The sequence below is a fragment of the Dermacentor variabilis genome, chromosome 1, assembly GCF_050947875.1.
Source record: "Dermacentor variabilis isolate Ectoservices chromosome 1, ASM5094787v1, whole genome shotgun sequence".
Classification (NCBI taxonomy): Eukaryota; Metazoa; Arthropoda; class Arachnida; order Ixodida; family Ixodidae; genus Dermacentor; species Dermacentor variabilis.
This window is the reverse complement of record NC_134568.1, coordinates 199084799-199105652: the sequence shown is the minus strand read 5'-3', so window position 1 is coordinate 199105652 and position 20854 is coordinate 199084799. Positions and strand designations below refer to the sequence as shown.

At 42.7% G+C, this 20854-nt stretch overlaps 1 protein-coding gene across 1 annotated transcript; it reads left to right on the top strand.

The window, feature by feature from the left end:
* The first annotated feature begins 819 nt into the window (after positions 1-819).
* On the top strand, positions 820-19282 carry CycE (cyclin E). Its single transcript, XM_075703145.1, has 8 exons — positions 820-921; positions 1915-2250; positions 3245-3391; positions 5823-5918; positions 8095-8244; positions 11204-11315; positions 14964-15109; positions 17264-19282. The coding sequence occupies exons 1-8, from the start codon at positions 820-822 to the stop codon at positions 17378-17380; spliced, it is 1206 nt and encodes a 401-aa protein (XP_075559260.1). The 3' UTR covers positions 17381-19282.
* The last annotated feature ends 1572 nt before the right edge of the window (positions 19283-20854 follow it).

The following is a 20854-nucleotide window of genomic DNA, read 5'->3' as shown; positions in this document are numbered from 1 at the left end:
GGAGAGCGGCCCAGTCCGGCAACCGCAGCATTCCGGAAAGAGCGAGAAAGGGAGAGCACGGAGACAACCAGAGGAGCCGAGAGAGGACTCGGGAGAGAAGGGAGTCACCCCCTTCCCACTCAGCTGTTCCGCCGGCGCACTTTTGGGCTGCGCGCGATTGGCGGCAGAGGGAAACCCGGCAGTGGACCGTGCTCCTTGCTCCCAGCAGAGATCGTTTACCTACCTGGGGGATGCCCGCCTTTCTGCTTCGCTTCAGCTAGACTCGCGGAGGCTTACTTGGCGGCTTCTCACTCCACCGAAATCGTAAGCGTTGTATTCTGCTTCTCCTGTTCAACGAACATTTGTATTTACGCGGGGAATATTGTTTTGCGAGATACACAGGCTTTCCCGCGTACCCGGCTTCAGCAGCGGCATGCGTATTCTGGTATTCACCGGTGTCCGCCGGTATTCATTGCGCACGAGCGACGTGTTTTGTTTCCGGAGAATAGTGGGCTAAATTTATCGTCATCTAGTCTTTTCATTGGGCCTGATTTTGGCTGTTCGATTTGGCGCGATTACATTGAGTGCTGACTGGCCGCGCGTAACCGCGCCAAAATCTTGGCGGCAAGCTGCCACTTACCCGGCTTTTCCCGCCCTCGCAGCTTTTCCGGATGGAATACTGACCAAGCTACCCCTGGAGACATGTCTAAAAGATAGTAAGTGTTGGAAAACTGTTAAAGTCTTCTCGTTTTTTTGAGCGAGGAAAGCGGTAATGACTGCCGTATGCACCGGTGGGTTTGGCGGCAACTGGCTTCCTGGGCTTCCTTTTCTTACCCTGCAATGCACCTTTTCAGCACAAAAGCTACCCGATCGAAGCGGTCTCGCGGGTCTGTTGATCACGTTATGCTTCGGAAGAGACGACGAGCACCGGTCACTGCCGAGGTTAGTAAATTTTACTCCACTTTGTCCACTTAAGGCCTACTTCGCGGGGGAAAAAAAATTGCGGGGCGGTGCTACATTTTGGCGCTCAACGGGCCTTGATGTTCGGCACATTTTTGTATGTGATGTAGTGAGCGCTTTACTTAGGATTAAGTTTTAAGAAAGTACAGTTAATGCTATTTTTGTTGCTGATATGCTGTTCAAATTTGTGCTTAAAATCGGCGTTGTCGCCCTACCATATTTCACCGGCATTACAATAGGCCTCCAAGCCTTTCGTCGAGGTTTGTCGTTAATTTTCCCCCGTTTGTCACCTGCCCTGCCTAGTTCTCTCTAGCAAATTTTGAACTGTTTGAAGCATGTTTGCGTTTTTTCGGTATTCGTTTTATTTAAATTGAACACAACCGATTCTTTGCACGCTCGAAGGTGTCCTTTGTGTGGCGTCATGACCACTGGGCATTCCGTGCGATTATTCGCGTTTATGCCTTGCTGCCGTTAATTGACTTGCATGTTAGGCTTCCTGCACTTGCTAAAGGTGATATGGGCTGCAATAAATAGCGCAATAAATATACGCTAGTCGCCCATAAAGCGATGGTACTGATGGCCACATCACCGGTATGTGCGAGATGCGTCACTGCACTTCGCTCCGCTAGTGATTACACGATAGAAAGTTTCGTCGATTTTTATCACATCGTAGAACTACAGTTTTAATTGCATGTTTTGCTTAGTGCTATCATTTTGACGGCGGTCAGGCACTGAAATTCGGCACCGCTGAAGCCTCGCATGCAGTTCATGACCGTCAAGCATACGCAGAAACGAGACGTTTGTAATTGTGTGGTGTGTTAAATTTCTAGTTTGCAAAATTAGAAATTGTTTAGAATGTAGCCTGAACCTTAGTTTCCCAGCTTGCTACTTTTCTGTAAGGGAGTTGCAGCATCTGTGCAACATGTTTCTCAAGTAGCTGAGTTTCAAAAATGTGAAATGCTTTTAACGTTGCAGGAAACACCCGCATCAGATGTCAGTGAAAGCTTTGAAGAAGCACCAACCATGGAGACTTGCTTTGGGAGCCCAAATAACAGCAGCACATCGTGCTTCAGCAGCGGAGGCACACCAAAAAGCTATAGTCAATTTCGAGGCATTCATGGCCTCCCAACACCTGAACCACGGGCATGCCGCAATTCTCCACTTCCTCAGTTTTCTTGGGCTGACCAGGAGAATGTATGGAGTCAGATGGTTCGCAAAGACCTCATCTATGTCCACAGCGCATCTGTGCTTGAGCGGCATCCTGCTTTGCAGCCACGGATGCGTGCAATTCTTCTTGACTGGCTGATTGAGGTGCGATTTAGTTTATTTTGTGTACTGCTTATGAATGAAATCAAACAGGCACATTACTTTGTGTGTGTGTGTGTGTGTGTGTGTGTGTGTGTGTGTGTGTGCGTGTGTGTGTGTGTGTGTGTGTGTGTGTGTGTGTGTGTGTAACATATACAGTCATGTTTACGGTGAACTTGTCAGCTAAGATCAACAGTTGACAATCTTTCTCAACTCTACCATGAATTATTGTTATCCCCTCCGTTTCTGTTGTTACCATACCAGCACCTTTTCTGAAATGCCTTTAGCATTACAAACGAGGAGCAAACAGAAGCCAACAACAAACGACTAGCCAATGGAACACTGCCATCTTGTGGCACTATTTTTAGCTAGAAACAAGCCGATGAGACTCCTTTGGTGGCATCTCCATGAGATATATATCTGCCACAATGGCTATGGCATTATGCTTCTGAACAAAGTTAAGTTCCTGGTTCGAGACCCTGGCATGACAGCAGGGTGGAGGTGAAACGCAAAAGCCAGAATTACTCTAGCCCTACTGCCTTTCCTACAGCCTAGCTGTAACATTGAGTCATAAAGCTCTCTTAAAATTAAGTGAGTTTGTCTTTAGTTGTATCTGTACAGGGTGTCATGATGAAAACTCTGTGGTAGTGGAAGGTTTTTGAAGATAGATACATTTTAATCTTGCAAAGCATCTCCATAAAATTAGCTTCTCCTTTTCTCTCACTTTTTTTTTTTTATCTCCCCCCTTTTCCTTTGTACACTTGCGAGCAACAGTTTGAAGCCCAATGGTGCTTCAGTTTGGGCAGGCCTGCGGAAATCAAGTGTACAGTCTACACGTGCACACATAACTAATGTAGTGTATTGAAGCAATTCCATATTGTGGTTCTGTGCTGCGAGAACCTTTAATTTTCGGCTAATGCTCTCCAAACTTTTGCTTGTGAATGTACATAATGCTGAACCGTGCAAGCATAAAGCTGGCCATATCTGACCTATGTTTCAGGTCTGTGAAGTTTACAGGTTGCACAGAGACACCTACTACTTGGCCCAAGACATCCTTGATCGCTACCTGGCCGAGTCTTCCAACCTTCCAAAGAATCAGCTTCAACTACTAGGCATCACAGCCCTATTTCTTGCGGCCAAAATGGAGGTACTGTTTTGTCCATAAGAAGTGCTTGCATAATGGAACTTAATGCATAATCATGTGCATTGTTTAGCTGCTTTATTTTGATACCTGCCACAATGGCTAAGGAAATGCATTAGATTGTGGGTTTAATTAACCTGAGACAACTGCTGGACGAGTTTGAATAAAATTTGTTGCAGTTGGGAGAAAAAGACAAATTCTAGCAACTCTGGAAGTAGAATTTTAATTTAGAACCTCATATATTTCACAGAAATTATCAAGTTTGAAAAAGATAGCGCAAAGTTTATGAATCCATAACTTTGGGCCAAAAGCAGATGTTGCAGTTCTGTAAACTGCATCTGTAAGATCATCTCAAGCAGTCTAATGTGATTTTTTGAATTAACAGATTACATGAAATTTTTAGGCTTATGAGGGTATTGCAATAGTCCTACTAACAAATTAGTGGTATATTCGAGAGCTGTGTGAAGAATAAAATTTGTCTGCTTTAGATGAAATATTAGGCGTAGTTTCCCTAAATGGGATATCATTTTTATTGCTGAGTGGCACTTGAATTAGCACAAATATGACACTTAAATTTTTTTTCTTCCAATTTTCAACAATTTTTGTAAAAAATAAAAATTGACTGCCTTGAAGGGGCCCTGAACCACCTTTTATTGAAGTGTAGAAAGGCATTTGAAGTGAAAATAGGCTGTTTTAGAAATACTTTACTGCAAGAAGTACTTCAATGCATTCAGCAGAAGCGGAGTTATTGGAAATCAAACAACGGCCTCCACTGTGCTCCCATTCCTTCTTCAATGCCCTGCACTGCGAAGGCTACAGCGCAGTGCAATATACTTTTAAGTGTGTCAAACCTATTCAAAATTAATGTAGTGGTTGCTGAAAAAAAAATTCCATTCCCATGTATTTACGTGGGAGCTGCCAAGCTAAAGTTTTCCTTCAAGATGTGAAACCATGACCAATTCCATTTTGACTGCACGCGAGTGAAGTGTTGGTTAAGTCCTCCCTGTCTTGCTTTATTTCAGGCTCTTTGTTTTATGCGAGACTCCAGTGTTTTGTTGTTTGGGTGACATGCAATGTGTTTGAACTTAAGGTTTATTTACATGTAGACTTACACTAAAGGAAAATATAAAAGGGATACAAAGAAACATTTAATATGAAACACAAGTTTCAAAGTCATATTCAGAAGGTCCCTGTGACGTTTGCAATTGTGACAGGTTGATAGTCAGCTTTTTTATAACTGTGGAAATTTTTGCACTTTTGTTAAAAAGAAATGTTGCTTTGCAAGTGTAAATTTCACTGTGGTTCAGTTTTCTTGTTTCCCTCTATGATATGCTGCAATTTTTTAATGATGCCAAGTGTTCCAAGTGCGTAATCTGCCAGTCAAGCCTGCTTTAGTGTTTTTCTGCTAGTTTTTGGTGCTTCACAACTGCTTTCATATTTTGGGACTGTTAACAGTACCCATACTTTTATTGTTTATTAGGCATTAAGATATCAAATAGACAGCAGCTTATCAGCATAAAGAGGTTTGTGCTCCATTGAATATTCTGTTTTGTGCCATAGATAACTGTTCTGCGAGTGACTAACATTGGCAATCGCACAGTCGCAGTAACACTTTCCTTACCAAACACACACATGCAACATGCGAATATATGCACTCCTGTTAGTTTGACATCAGCTTTGTTTGTCATTTCTGTGCTTCTGTATAATATGTGCAATGTACAAATTAAATGACAGTTATTGTTTAACCAACCTGCAATATCTAGTGCTGGATACACTTACTAGATAGGCAGAGCAAAAGTGGTAATGTGACTTGGGGCACATAGGCTAAAGCAACGCTGACACTGTGGGGCTTGATTTAGGTTGCATAGACAAGAACAGTGTGTAGATAAATGCAATGGATATGCTCATCTAAAGTCTTCAGCGAGTATGTATGCAAATTGTTTGACATATCTGCTGTAGTAGATTAGTAATTGGTCCTTGCATGGCAGGTATCACTTAGTATTTTTGGGCACATTTAGTTTTTCCTAAGAACATTTAAGCACTTCATGTTGACCAGGGCCTAGTTTTAAGAAACAAAAATCTTGAAAGCCAGTACTGTGTTGAAACTGACCATATAAAGGTATCTGTTGGTAGCGCTCATGGGAATCTTTGCACACAACTGCCACAGCACAAAATTGCATTAAAACATCTTTAGCATCAGTGAGCAGTGGACCATGGGCAGCATGCAGATTGTGAAGCTTTTGGGCGTAGCCCACATGGCCTTCCTGAATATTCATAATTTGCCCCCCTTTTGTAGTGTGTGGCACAGAGTTAAGCTGCCACATTTAATGGCATTATATATTTGCCTGTGTAGCACAAGTATTCAAATAATCAAACTACAATGTGATTTATTTGCAACAACCCTCCTGTCTGACTGGTCTTCTGAATTTCTTTTCAGGAAATTTATCCACCCAAGCTGGCAGAGTTTGCCTATGTGACTGATGGTGCTTGCCAAGAGAGTGAAATTCTTGATAAGGAGCTGTCAATTCTTGTGGCAAGTGCTGTTCTCATTTTTTTATGGCCTTTTCTACAAATGTTCATGAATTTTGCTTTGCAGTGGTTGTGGGTCTGTTTTGACTTATTTCATGACTGCATGCCTGCCAACTTTCACATATTTTTTTTTAATGTATAAAAAATTTGGCCTCATTTTACAATTTTACGAATTTTGCGTCAAACGAATGTCTGAAGCCAAAAGTACGAAGATCAGACAAAGCCATCTACTAACCATCATTCCCATGGTGGCTGAACGATTGCAATGCCAAAGGGCCAAAGGTCTCTAGTTAGTGTAGGAAACTATATGGGTCTGCCAAGAGCTGAGGATTTGTTGATCTTGATTTTCACTTGACCTATTTCTGACGAAGAGAGGGTGACCAGCTGACTAAAACCAAGCTGGGTTGCGTCACCTTTAGTTCATAGCAAAAGAAGGTTGGGTTGGGTAGGGTTGGGCAGGTTTCTTCTTTTTTTTTTTAAGAGCAACAGGAGACGTTCAACTAGTAAACACAAGACGTAATTTGAAACGGTCAAGTTACAATTACACTCTTTGGATATTTCAGTGTTATTTTCGTGCTTGCTTCCTAGATGAGAAGGCTGCTAAATTTTATTGCATAACATTTTTTCATTTGTGAGAGCACAGGAAAAAGATGTGCACAACGCTTGCCCAACCATCATCATCAGCATATTTTATGTCCACTGCAGGACAAAGGCCTCTTCCTGCGATCTCCAATTACCCCTGTCCTGCGCCAACTTGCGCCTGTGAATTTCCTAATTTCATCACCCCACCTAGGTTTCTGCCGTCCTCGTCTGCATTTCCCTTCTCTTGGCACCCATTCTGTAACCCTAATGGTATACCGGTTATCTAACCTACGCATTACGCGACCTGCCCAGCTCCATTTCTTTCTCTTAGTGTCAATTAGAATATCAGCTATCCCCGTTTGCTCTCTTCCTGTCTCTTAACGTTACGCTATCATTCTTAGTTCCATCTCTCTTTGTGTGGTCCTTAACTTGTTTTCGAGCTTCTTTGTCAGTCTCTACGTTTCTGCCTCATATGTTAGCACCGGTAGAATGCACTGATTGTACACCTTTCTTTTTAGTGATAATGGTAAGCTTCCAGTCAGGATCTGATAATGTCTGCCGTATGCGCTCCAACACATTTTAATTCTTCTATAAATTTCCTTCTCGTGATCAGGGTCCCCTATGAGTAATTGACATAGGTAAACATTACCACTCACAATAAACTGCACATCTCATCATATCTTCTACCAAATATCACCGCTGTATGCTGTTATGGTTGGCGAGAAGTACGCATTTCTGGCCAGATTAAAATACTAAATACTTTGGTGTCAGTGCTCTCATGGCAGTTTAGGCATGGTCACGCTGAAGGAATAAAAAATGCATACTTGTGTCGCAAGGTCTTTCTAACGCCTTCAGCTTTACTGAATCAAGACAAACATGGTATCACTGAATATTATGGGTGCTTCATTTTTTACAGAGCAGCTGTTCATGGCTAGCCTGCCGGGAAATTTTTTATGTGCATGAGCAAAAACTCAGTGCCAGCTCTTTGTCGTCGTTCCAAGCTTGTGTGTGCCTAGTTTCCTTCCACTCTCCCAGGGTGGCAGATACATTGCGCATGTTTGCTTTGTGCTGCTGGGCTGTCCTGTCGAAATGTCATGCACGTCTCCTTTCCGCCGGCTCCTCGGGGCAGCAGCGCTCTAATCACGTGCGTGGCCAGGTTTCTTCCGGCTCCCCAACATCGCGGTAGTCGTCCACGCTGAAGCAGAATAATAAAACAAGCAGCTGCCGAGCGGTGCATTTCATTGAGCACGAGCCATTGGTCGGGCATAGATTTGACTCTAACAATGTGTCCAATGTTGTACTCGAGCTGATCAGTCTGTACCATAGCCACCACAAGGCCATGATCGCAACCAAAAAATGATGACCCACCGATCAAGACAATAAATGTGTGTGCATGCCTTTCGTCATGATGACCACCCATCAAGACAATATATGGGTTCGTACCTTTGTTCAAAATTCTGTGTCACCTCTATGTCTTGTGCTTTTTTAAAAAGCTTCGCTGGTCATTCACCTTCACAGAGTAGAATGGCTCATGATTATTTTCCTCTGCTTCAGTGTAACTGAATGCTGAAACTAAATAGTTTTTGTCTTCTGTGCAGGCTCTCAACTGGGACCTGACTCCAGTAACTGTTAATGGGTGGCTTAACACCTACCTTCAGATTGCTGCAAAAAAGGAGAAGAGGGACAAAGAAGATATGAACTTCTTACACCCAGGATTTTCTGCTTGCTCTTTTGTACAAGTTGCACAGGTGTGTAATATGTTTAAACATTTTACTTGTGTGTGAACTCAGCCTGTCAGAAATTTTTGTAAATGAGACCTACAGAAGCTACAAAAATTTGCGTTAGTGTAGCTGTATACATCTGGAGAAAGACAGCCTTCAAGAGCAACAATATTTGAAGCTGGGCTAGTTGGGTTATAATTTATATTGATCTTTGCAAGTTTTGATTCATGATTGCTTATTGGCAGTTTCATTGGTTTCATCATGGATTACCAACCATCCCGAATTTAGTAGGTCAGTCCTGATTATCAATATATGTCCCGTAAGTCAGGACGGGCGAATGTTCCGACTTTTGCTTTTTTTTTTATAGTGGATAACAATCAATGGACCAGATTTCCATTTGCACATTCTTCTTTTTTTATGTTCTGCTGCATTGTCATAAACATAAAGGTGGTTTTGTTGTGGTTCTAGTTCTGTTGCAGACACTAACTGTTCACAGCACCTATATTCATATTAGTAGCCGTGTTAGTCGGGCAGCTATGCTGCACCTTTCATGTCATGTAAATCGTGACACGATAGAACTAAACAAATTTCTTTAAGTTCCTTGCTCGTACAGGCTGGCGGCTCCTGTAGTCGTCAGGTCGCCCCCCCCCCCCACCTTTCCCCCTTGTCCTGACTTCATCCACTCAAGAGTTGGCAACCCTGGTTGTATCTGTTGATTAAAAAAACATAGTTAAGAAAGAAAATATGTGCAAAATCTATTTAATGGCTGGCTTTATTAGTTGTATATGTAGTACAAAGCTAAAAATAGTCGTCACGGGCATTCCTCTTTTTTAAATTTTAACTACAGTCGAACCCACTTATAACAAAATTCAAGTACCACGAAAATTCTATTGTTATAACAGATAATTGTTATAACTGGGTTCCATGAAAAAAAGAAATCAACAGCATAGCTGTTTCGAGAAAACTATAATGGCAGGGAGGCCAGTTCTCCTCCCCACCACCTTCTACCATCTGGCTTCAGATTGTGTTTAACTATTTAACTCTGCTTCCTGTGCGCTGCGAATCGCGTATTGTGAACGAGCCACAGCTGTCGGCACTCAAGAATGGCACTGCTATAACAACTGCAAACAGCGGTCACGGGCGACAAGTGACATGCGAACTCCGCCGAGGCATCGCTTTCGTGGCCCGAATAGGCACTTTTTAAAAAATGTGGGAAGGTTGCCGCAGCAGCATCTCAGCTTGAATCATCTGCAGGACCTCCCGCGGGGACAATGTTGAGGCAGCCTGCCCTACCGCGTCAGCGCTGCTTTCGTGGCAGTCACTGTCACTATCCGATGCAAGCATGTTCGCGTCAATCGGTTAGAGGCACTTCGTTTCCAAATCTACAGCAGTGCGCTTTCTTTTTACCGGCAATGTCATGCATTGCCGATGATCAGCGGGCAGTTCAGCCATGCTCCGTTTCGGCGGCGAGTCAAACAAGGCTGAGAAACCACATGGCCATGAACAACTTCGATGCAACGAATAAAGGCAAGCACGAGAAACTTAATCCGTTAGCTAATTGCGCAGAATGAGGGCCCAATGAGCAAGGCGTTGTCAGCGCAGTTGGGGCGGTCCATTTGTGTTTTGGAGGGGTGGGAAGAGGAGGGCAGAGAAGTGCATGGGGCCAGTTGGGGTGGTGGGCGATCATGCAGCAGCTCGCTTTTTTTTTTTCTTTTCAAGGATTACGCAGCCCATTACCTTTTGGCACGGACACCCAGCACCCTGACTTCATTGTTATAAGCAATTAATGCAGCATGGGGACAATACAGACATTTAGCCTGTCCGCTATTCTGGTAAATGGGGACGGTTTAGGTGGATTGGCGGATTTGCGGGGGCGTAAACGTGAGCAGCCAGAGCAGTGCAGCCGCCTGGTGGCATAGAGTTCAACCAAACACAGAGCTAAAATTTCGGTGACCCACTATATCCTGGTTTGCTGCTGGTGCAAATTTTCGGCAGCGGTGTAATTGTAAACGCGATTATGCCGCTGTCGAAAATTTACGCCAGAAGCTAAACAGAATATAGTAATTAGCTTTGTGTTTGTGTGGTGGAGCTTTGCGCCACCAGCAGGCACCATCAATCTGGCCGCTCACGTTTACGCCCACACTCAATCGGCAAACTGCCTGTATTTGCTGGAATACCGGACACACTAAAATTTTCCATTGTAGTAAGCGGGCTATTTCTCCATAAAAAAAAATACAAAATGTGATGGTGCAGCGGCTTTTCATTGTTAAAACCGGTATCGGTATAAGTGGGTTCGACTGTAATACAATATTAGTAATATTGGGCATTAAAATTTAGAGTTAATTCTCCTTGCATATATACACTTGTTGTTTAGTAGAGTGGTGAAATAATGCAAGTTCACTAATCCAGTTAATGTGGCCCCAGCCAGTCCTTTCAAAAGTATTGAAATAGCAACTTTGAATGCACCTTGTAGAAGTAAATCGACGTTCATGAGTGCTCATGTTATTCTGAAGCTATGTTTTAAAAAAACCCAGGTAGACAAAGTTAACCCGGGGCCCTTCACTAATGTCTCCCTCATAACACACTGTGCAGTTTTGGGACACTAAACCCCACAATTTAATTAATTTAAATTCTGAAGCTGTGAGTGAGTGGCAGTTCACACTCGTAGCTGTGACGTTGGGTTGCTGTGCTAGAGGTTGCAAGTTCGATCTTGGCCACGGTGGCCACATTTCGTTGAAGGCGAAATGCAAAAATCTTCGTGGACTTGGATTTAGGTGTACGTTAAAAGAACCTCGGTGGACAAAATGTATCCGCAGTCCCACACTACGACATGCCTCATAAGTCACATTGTGATTTTGGCATGTAAAACCCAAAAATTTAGGGTCAGTGTCAGTTGATTTATGTATGAATGTGTGAATGCTGCTTCCTGGATTTCCTTAGGCATAACCACAGCTTACATTGTTTAATGTGTATTCTGTTGTTTCAGTTGGTGGATCTATGCATGCTGGACGTAGACTGCCTACAATTTGCATACAGTGCTGTTGCTGCTTCAGCAATTCATCACATGATGTCTCCAACCCTGGCATCATCCGTTTCTGGTGAGCTTCCTTCATTATCATGCAATAAGTTCAAATGTTTCTGCATACTGCAGCACCTGCAGGGGCTGACGCAAATGTAGGGAGCATGAAACATACAATCCACAACATTAAAGCAGGCTGCATAAACAGCTAGGATAAGTGGTCTCAAAAGCTGCTCTTCTTTGTCATAAAAGTACTGTATTTGCAAATATAACAACCAAACTATGGGGAACTTTTGATAACTCGTAAAATACAGTAGAACCTTGTTGATATGTTCCTGTTACACTTTCACTGCACCAGCGCTTGCAGTCGAGAACACAAAAAATGACCCAGTAGAGTTATGCTTATTTTTTACCAGTTCATACGTTCTCGTAAACCAAGATTTTTGGCACCAACGTTCAGTATGTCGCCAAACTACGATTTTATGATTAGTTTTCCGGCTGCTAGATACCATGTAAACAAGAAAATGCGCGATCGAGAACAGTATATAGCTGCCTGCTGCGGCAGCTTCACCGCAATATTTGCCCGCCCATCTCTTGTGGAAACACCGGCGGGTACTCAGTTTCTCATTTCGGTACCAGCAAATTTTCTCCGGGATCGTCGCATGTGGCATTCACTGCTATTACCGCCGTTCCTATTGTGATAAGCATATTTACGGTTTCACAGAACGTGGTGCCGTCAGAAGCGTAGCGCACATTTTAAATAGGCAATAACCGAAATGTGCCACCGTTCCCTGCTGCAGACTGTGATCGTATATGTTTTCCGGCTGCTGGATCCCAAGTGAATAAGGAAAGGTGCGAGGCACGTGTAATCGAGAACAGTACTGTATTTACACGATTGTAAGATTACCTATATTTTAACATTTTAACTTACAATAGTAACCAAAACATGGTACCACAAAAAAAGCAAGACCAACGAGATATCAAGGGAGCTACAATGTAGTTACAATTTTATTTTTGCTCTACGGCCCCACCCGTAGCTTTCCGCCATTCTATGCGTTTGTTAGCTTTTTTTGGAAGGGTTTTCAACATTTTTGAGAGTTTTACAGCGCACACAGCAATCATGGGGGGGGGTCAATAGTTCATGGAAGTGCCGCTGTTTCATTTGCGGCGGCACCCTCAGAACAGCGGCGCTTGCGGGGAGTATCGATAGTTCATGGAAGAGCAGACACCGCTTACATGTTTCTCTTTTCCTGTAGCTCTTTAGTTTCATGTATTCGATTTGACTGCCAGCCACGTGCTACTTCCGTGCTTCCTCAGTCGTCATGAGTGTGCCGAGTCCACTAAACATTCGGCGCTCGTTCACAGCAGTGTTCAAGAGGGCTGCCATCCTTTACGCTGAAGAAACAAATAACTGCGCAGCGGGCAGCAAGTTTGATCTTTCTTAATGGGTGGTGCGAGAGTGGCGACTGCAGGTTCTTGCGGCTCCGGGCACACTCGTGTTGGGTTCTTGACTGGTGACAGCCGACAGCACAGTTCCGCCACTGCAAGTGCCTACGCAGTCGGCACTCACTGCGAAAAGTCTGAAGTTCGATGCTCGTACAAGTTGCATATTGCACTTCCGCGCACTGAACATCTGCACTGTCTTGGGCTTCATTGCCGGCATCGCTTGCAGCAAAGAACTAGCGGGGAAATAAAGCTGAGAAAATAATCTAAAAGATAGCGCAGCTCGCAAGCAGACGTCTGTTGAGGTGGACGGAGCAAGGGGACAACGATCGAACGGCCAGTAGCTGACATCAATCAAGAAGGGTGCTTGGCTCAGTGCACTTCTTCAACTGTTAGTGTAAATATTTATTGACGCAGTTTAATAAACAGACTGAAGTATGTGAAAATCTGCTTTCAAATTCCGATAATAATTACAAACTTCTGGAAGAAGCAGACTATCGTCTGCTCGCGCTCGGCCGTGGCTGTCTGTGTATAAATTAAACTCTGGCCGCCCTGCTTATCATTGTCCTAGCTGTGTGGTATTTTTAATCTCGACTAGTTTTGAACACTCACTTAGCCGCGAACCATGCGAAACTTAAGGTCAGCCCACATGCACGGTTGCCAGCGCGTGCTCACTCCTGGCTACTCCTGGTTAGATGCCTTGGCAGACTTCTCTTTGTTATGAACTCTATTGGTAGTGCTTCAAAATGCACAAGTTGGATGTGGCTACAATTCATCTGTTAAGCTGGTGCAGGACAAAGGGTTCACGCCACTTAGCACAGCGAAAGAGGAGCATGTGAACATGAGCGCGCACTCTGGCCCTGTTGTGCACAAAGCAAATGCTGCAGTTGCATGTAGCGCAGTCTCCTACATAGCGTAGATACCGCAGCCACCGCGGGATGCCACAATGAATCCACTGGCTGGGCTCGCTGTGGCTCACTAAGGATAACAATCGTTTGGCGTGTCATAGGTGCCAAAATAGGAAATAGTGGTATCTACGGGAATATACAAAATCAAACTTCAACTGCGCACCAAGGTGACATTCAGTAGGTGGAGTGTTGTGGGCACACTCCGCTCCCTCCGTAGCCTTCGCAGGTCAAATCATCGAAGAAGGAGCAGAAGCACCGCGAACGGTGTGTTTGATTGCCAATAACTCTGCTTCTACTGAACAGATTGAAGAACTCTTTCCGGCAAAGCATTTCTGAAATAGTCTAATTTAACTTCAGGTGCATTTCTCGACTTCGGCAAAGAGTGCTTCAGGGCCCGTTTAAGCTCCAGTTGTCTTATTTTTCTTATATTTGTATAGGTCATTTTCGAGGTGTTGGTTTTACTTTATTGTATTGATCACTTGTGTATTTAAAGTGTCCCTTAACTGTATTTGTTTGGCATGAATGTACAGTTAAAATTTTGTGGACTGAAGTATCCACAGCTTGGTATTTGGACTGCAGTTCTGTGCTAGTGTATGTATATGCAAATAACATGACATTGTATGGTTTTACTGGCAATTGTCACAGATGCCTTGGAAATTCATTTTTTTTTTCCAGATTTCTTAGTTGGTAAACTTTTGATGCGGACTGTATATTCTCTCGTGCCTAGGCTTGGGCTATAATGTAGTATCGTATCAAATTTAAAAGTGTTAACCTTGTCGACTGAAAAGTTGCAGTAGGCCTTATTGTAGGGGTAGTGTGCAAAATCGGGAGTTGCAATGTGGTTGTAGTGTTTAGTTCTCGTGGACAGCATAAAAATAAGGCCCTGGTTTCAAAGCCACAGTGGCTTGGGTCCGAACCCAACAGTGCACCCGGTCCGGTGGGCGATCTTCACCCTTGCGTCACTTCCTCGAACTGTGATCAAGATAAAGGACATTGTACTAGCGTGCATGTTGCCCTTTATCTTTTCTCTGATTTTGCATTGTTTATTGTGTAGTGTCTATCAATGATAGCTGTTTGTATAAACATCACACCACTATTGCAAGCTCCGAAAACACCATGCATTAAGCTGAAGAGATGTTCATAGACTAAACTGTGAGTGACATATAAGCACCTAAAGCACATATCTTGCTGCTGCTCTTGCATGACGTGCTCTTGGTTCCAGTTATGTTAGCCTGAAATCGGTCTTTCTGCACAAGTCTTTGTTCAAATTCAAGTACTCAAAGTTGTATAACCTTTAAGCAGGCTGAAAGTGAAGTTTAATGGTTTCAAAACCACTGGTGGGCCAAACACATTTATTGTAATGCTCTCCTCTACAGGCTACAAGGCTGCTGATCTAGCTGACTGCATTGAGTGGATGGCACCTTTTGCCACGGTCATCAAAGAAGGATCAAAAGACACATCTGGAACCTGTGGGAAATCTGGACACGAAATACAAGTTCATCATGTTAATCTTCAGCTTGTGGTAAGTAGACTAATCTACCTTGAATGGGCCCAGTAACAGCTTTCAAGAAAGGACATTTCTTTGAAGCTGTTCTTCAACAATTTTTTAGTGCGTCTTCTGCGATTGGAGTTGCATGACATGCAATCATGTTATGCCCCTGCCACACATTCACAGCCTTCTGTCACCCTCTTTCCTTGCATGATGAAAGCTGTGGTTCCCTCTAAATCATCATGCTGCGCTCTCTGTATCTGTTCAGCAGTATTGTTCCCTGCCAGCATATGGCATTAGTACATATATAAGTGACAAGTTCTGTTTCAGCATGCCTCTTGCAGCAGCTGTTGGTGTATCTTGGCTGATTTTGAACAAAGTGTGGTTACTACTGCTAAGTGTGGTAGTTCACACAGTACCCCCAATTAAGCAGATCGAAATTCTCCAAATACTAGATGATTCTGCTGGGACTAAGACAGGGCTCATCAGCATTGAATTGGGCTGTGCATAAGGGTTTCTCATACAAACTTGTAGTGTACTTCAGATGTAACGAATTTCGGCTTCCCGTTCAACTTTGTTATAGTGTGGTTCTAGTGTACTTTATTTCATCTGTCACATGAATTTGCCTTTGCCTGTTTTACGCTCAACAAACCCTAGTGAATATGTGAAACTTTACGGACAGAAAGTAATGAACAGCACCTCATACTGATTGAAGGCTATGTACCATACCTGCCAACTCTCTTGATTAGTGCATTAAGGCTATGGATTTTGGCTCATTGTACGATTTGGTGAAGGTTGTGTGAAGTTTTACGAAATATAAATTCTCTTCGTGAATATGTTCTAAGCTCTAGAAAGATGGAACAGCACAAGACCTGGGCTCTTGTGACAGCGCAAGAAGCCACATAAACCAATGAGTACTTGCTTTGAGCAAGTTTATTCAGAAGAGTTCCTGAAGCACGCATCAACAGCAAAGTTGCTGAAAAGGCACTGTGATCTGAAAACAGTGTGTTGCTTGTCTGTCTACTGTTATAAGTTTGCTGCTTGTGCTGCATCTATAGGTAAACAATCATTAATAAAGTGCATGTGTATCCCACAAAGCTGTGTGCTCAGGGAAAACATTTAAAAAATATGCTTGCCATCCCTACTGACAGTCCTATTCGCAATTTAGTTGTACATTTCAGAGTGATGTACAATACATGGTTTGTCCGCTTTTAATGCATTATTAGGTGCTTTCAATTTTTGAAATTTCATCCAGTTTTGAAAAAAAGAAAGAAAATGGCCCAAATAAAAGATCTACTTTTTCTTTTAAATGCATCAAACCTGGTCAAAATTGGTGCATTGGTTGCTGAGAAAAACTATTTCTCCCTTCTCATGCATATAAGAGCTCCCAAAATTAAGCTTCCTCTTAACAATGAGTCTTGATATTTCGTGCAGTTATAGAAATATTGTGTATTTTACATTCTTTCTTGAGTTGCATTGGTAGTGCATGGTGTGGTAGGTGCAGTAGAAAAATGCTTAACAGAACTCAGTGATAATGAAGATCAAGTTTATCTTATTGGCTTACTTTGCAGTATGAATTCGGAATTAGTCAAGGGGCTGCTCTGGCAATAACTTCAAATATTGCTGTGCGTGTTCCCCTTTCATGTCTAAGTGTACGATTTCTACAAAAATGCTACCCATGAAAATCAACAGCATCTTGTGAAAGATGAGTAACAAGAATGTAATCATTCTTAAGCATTTCTTAGTTTCCTCACCACCATGAAGAATAGTCATGTGAGAACATTTAGAGGTCATTGTCACAACAGTTTTGTATCTAGGCTGCCAGCTTCAATTTCACATTTAGCATAGCGATTTTTGCTTCTTTAAGCTTTTTTTCTTTTTTTCCTGTACAAATTGATTTATATAACATTACAAGAGATGTAGACTAATCAGTTTTGTGAAAAAAAAATAGCTGAAGTTATCCTTTAGGCATATGTTCAATAATCCACGTTTGGCCTTTAGCAGATATTTGTGCAGCAAAGTTGCAAGCATAAACTGTGGACTCATTCTCTATTGTAGCAAACGCCACATACATTGCATCACTTCATTAGTGTTCATTGTGGTAGCGTGCACCTCCAATTCTTGAGACTGTGGGTGGATGCACTGTTTAAGAGCGTGAATTATTATATATATTTTTTTCCCTACTAGGAGAGGGCGTTTTGCCTGAAGAAGGAAGCCAGTGCCTCTTCAGAAGCTAAACGTGACAAGGTGGCCAGTGGCAACAGCACATTATTGGGACTACTCACACCTCCTGCTGTCCAGTAGTTTTCATAGGAACGGTTCATTGCAAGTGGTTATGTGTTGCCCCATACTGCTTCTGCTGTTTGTTGACAGCACACCAGTGTAAGATCTCACGCTGTGGACATAGAGCACACAATCTTCAAGAGCAAGGAAATGTAACCGGAGTGTAGATGCACCTGCATGTCTAGTCTCAATTGTCCCAGCTGACTTTGTTGCATGGCTGTTACAGCTGTATCATTAGGGTTTCTTCTTTAAGTGTAGAGTTGGGCTCAAGGGTGTACACATGCTTGAGGTAAATAATGTGTAGTTGATCTACCTGTCCCTGTTGTCACCACAGGGTTCCTAGTTTTCTGCAGGGCTTGTTTGTTTCTAAAAAGAAATACTGCTTTGGCAAGTCTGTGGAATGCTGGGCATTCGCTGATAACTCATTCCATGCCTCTTGTGTAACCATGTATATAGATACATTGTGTATCACCTGTTCAATCATTTGTGTTTGTATAGTTTTGCAAGTGGTTCCCTGGTGAGCTATTTTGTTAACAGCCAAGCTTTGGCAAGACAGGGAGAGGCTTGCAATCAAAACATGTCATCTGCATGGCAAAGTCATCAAGACAGTCTCACATGTGTTGCCAGCAGTTTTGTGTGTGTCTTTGTCAGGGTGTGCCCATGTGGTACCGTTTCACTGCCAGTTTTTGAGTTACGTTACAGGTTACTGCATGCTCAACCTTGGGGTGTCGCCATGCCAGGGAACCAATTTTTATACACTAAAATGTGCGTGGGAATGATTGTTTTGAGAAGCTCACCAGTTGTCCAATGCCATAGTGTTCTGCTTCACATTGGTGTTTTTTGCTCCATTGTTTGGGGATGGCTGATCCCTCCAAGATCTCAAATATAGTGCCATTTGGACTGTGAATGTTATTACCCATATTTTCCTAGCCAATGTCAGTGCTCAGTCATGCTTATGCTGCAAAGTCTTTTTTTTTTTTTTTCTGGCTTCAGTGCTCTCTGTATGTACACTGAGAGCTTAGAAGCCTGCTGTTTGGTAGTTCTAGTGTCATCATGATGATGTCATCAGTTGTCTTCCAATCCATGCCTGACATATTATCGTGCCTGCTAACTCCAGAACAATGGTTCAGATATTTATATTATAATTTGCTCAAGCGTCAAGACTGTTTTGTCAGCAACATAGGCCCCATGCAAGTTGTTGCACTGTATTTTGTGCATGAGAAAGCTAAGTAGCACATTTCCCTGCAAGTTTTATGTTTGAGCTTGGAGTGGAAGAAGTGGATCTGTGAACTTTTTTTTTCTTTTTATCTAGTTAGTTTTGTATCTAAGGTTATTGTGAGCCTTTGTTAAAATGAATTTCATGTTTCAGGTATTTGAACTTTCTTTAGACTGTATTTAAGACACTTTTGAGCTTTGATTAAAGTGTATTTTCCATGTAGTGAGTAATTGTGAGGCTGTTAACATGTAAAAAAGGCATTTTTGTTCAAAGTAGATTTTAAGTGCAGATGGGGAGAAGTATGGTACAAAGAGCACTTGATACAGACTCTTATGACAGTAATGTGCAATAACTGACTTATTGCTGCTGGTATTTCAGTGCTGTGTGAGTATTTAAACATTTTCTGTGTGCTACATATAGTTGTAAAGCCTTTGTTGTCAATTTTATGAACTCCCACTGTCCCATATCGTACAACTGTGCACTGGATGTCAGCTCCACATGGAAACTTAGTGCCTGCAGTATTTTGCCTGTTTTGTCAGTTATGTATACTTTCTGGGTTTTCTGGTTTGGCATTTCAAGCACATCTATTGGAGTCATTTACTGTACCAATACCCATCCTATGGCATTGAATGGATTTGTAAGCAGGATTTATGGAGGTGATACTATTTTTTATGCATTTGAAATAAAGTAATGACCTTTACAAAATATCTGGATATTGCTTTCCTATGAATTGTACTGATAAATGATTGGAATATAGCTATCTATGGGCAGCATACATTTGAGTTTTGATGCTTAAAAACTAGTGGATCAGCATGCTGCATAATCACAAGTGCCAGCTGGTACTGTGGCAGTGCAGGCGGATGGATACCTTGTGCTACAACTCAAATCTGCAAGTACATGCCACCAATGGTTCATTGCCAAACATAGTGCCAGGCACCACTATTTGTGGAAAGGTCTATACAAGCACTGTTGACATAAGTACCATTTGTGAGGCATTATTTATCGTCAGATGAGGCCCGTTAGTACAATTGATGACACATTTTTCATTGTCATCCAGTCTGTACAAGATTAAAAAGTGAATGTGCGAACAAAAAAAAAAGTTGGTTCAACCTTAGCATTTGAAGAAAACTGGCTTCATAGATTGAACTGAATATTTGACTTTCTTTTTCTTCAAAAAGGCACAAATGTAAAAGTTAATTTATATCAAGTAGATGTGATGCATTATAAATGAGCAGCGAGTGAAAAGCCACCACATAGGTAGGCTGCATTGGAATGTCTGCCTGAACAAGACATTTTTTCATAAATTAAATAGGCTCCTCCTAATTGACGTTCAGTGCACAGCAAATGTGTGTCCCTAAAGGACACATTAATAGCCAGTTCTTTGATGTTAGAGCGATAGTTGTATAAGGACACTAGGATTTACAGTGATGCAACCATAATGTAGACAACCAGGAAAGTTTCAAAATGGCTGCATTCGTTGCAGGAGTGAGACACTTTCAGATCATTGTACATTGTCAGTTGTACTGAAAATTTTGCAATAATTGCAGGGTGTCTACCAACCGGAAAAACCAGGAATTCTCAGGGAATTTGTGCTATCAGGGAAAATTAGCTGTAATTATATTGAAGGGGAACGAACATCGCAGTGATGCTGGCTCGAGTAACAGACAGGAATCGTAATGAATCGTCTGTGACGCCTTGTCGGCTGGAGGAGTTGCCAGTGTACAGTCAACGACCGGCTTTCCGGATGCCCGATAATTCGGACGGCTTCGCGGCACCATCACGTACCCCATACACTCTTAGGCAAAGTTACACCCTTTGGCTTGCCTCTTCTGCCACACAACAATAATCATTATCTGCCTTGATGCGTTTCTTTTCCTTAACGCTGCGAGCCCGGAACTTTCTAGTAAAGAACGGCACGCGCGTTATCGGCATAGAACAGTTTACACCCTTTGGAGTGCCCCTTCTGATAACGCACGTGCCGTTCGTTACTGGAAAGTTCCGGGCTCGCAGCGTTAAAGAAAGGAAACGCAAGGCAGATAGCGATTATTGTTGTGTGGCAGAAGGGGCAAGCCAAAGGGTGTAACTTTGCCTAAGAGTGTAGAGTCAATGTATCAGAACGTCTGAAATCTCGCACGCAAGAACCTTTCGCCGTCTGATTTTCCGGACTTTGCCGTGACCGCAGCTTCGAAATGGCATTAATCAAAGCCATCATCACTACCGTTTGGTTACCTCGAACTGGTGCTCTCGCACGCAGATCCGCTGGCAGCCGTAGCCACCAC

Bases quoted from the DNA above. Each gene is read 5' to 3' on its own strand.
- CycE (XM_075703145.1), top strand. From the start codon at position 820: ATGCACCTTTTCAGCACAAAAGCTACCCGATCGAAGCGGTCTCGCGGG. The intron at 922-1,914 runs GTTAGTAAATTT...TTAACGTTGCAG, and splicing joins GAGCACCGGTCACTGCCGAG to GAAACACCCGCATCAGATGT. The intron at 15,110-17,263 runs GTAAGTAGACTA...TTTCCCTACTAG, and splicing joins ATGTTAATCTTCAGCTTGTG to GAGAGGGCGTTTTGCCTGAA.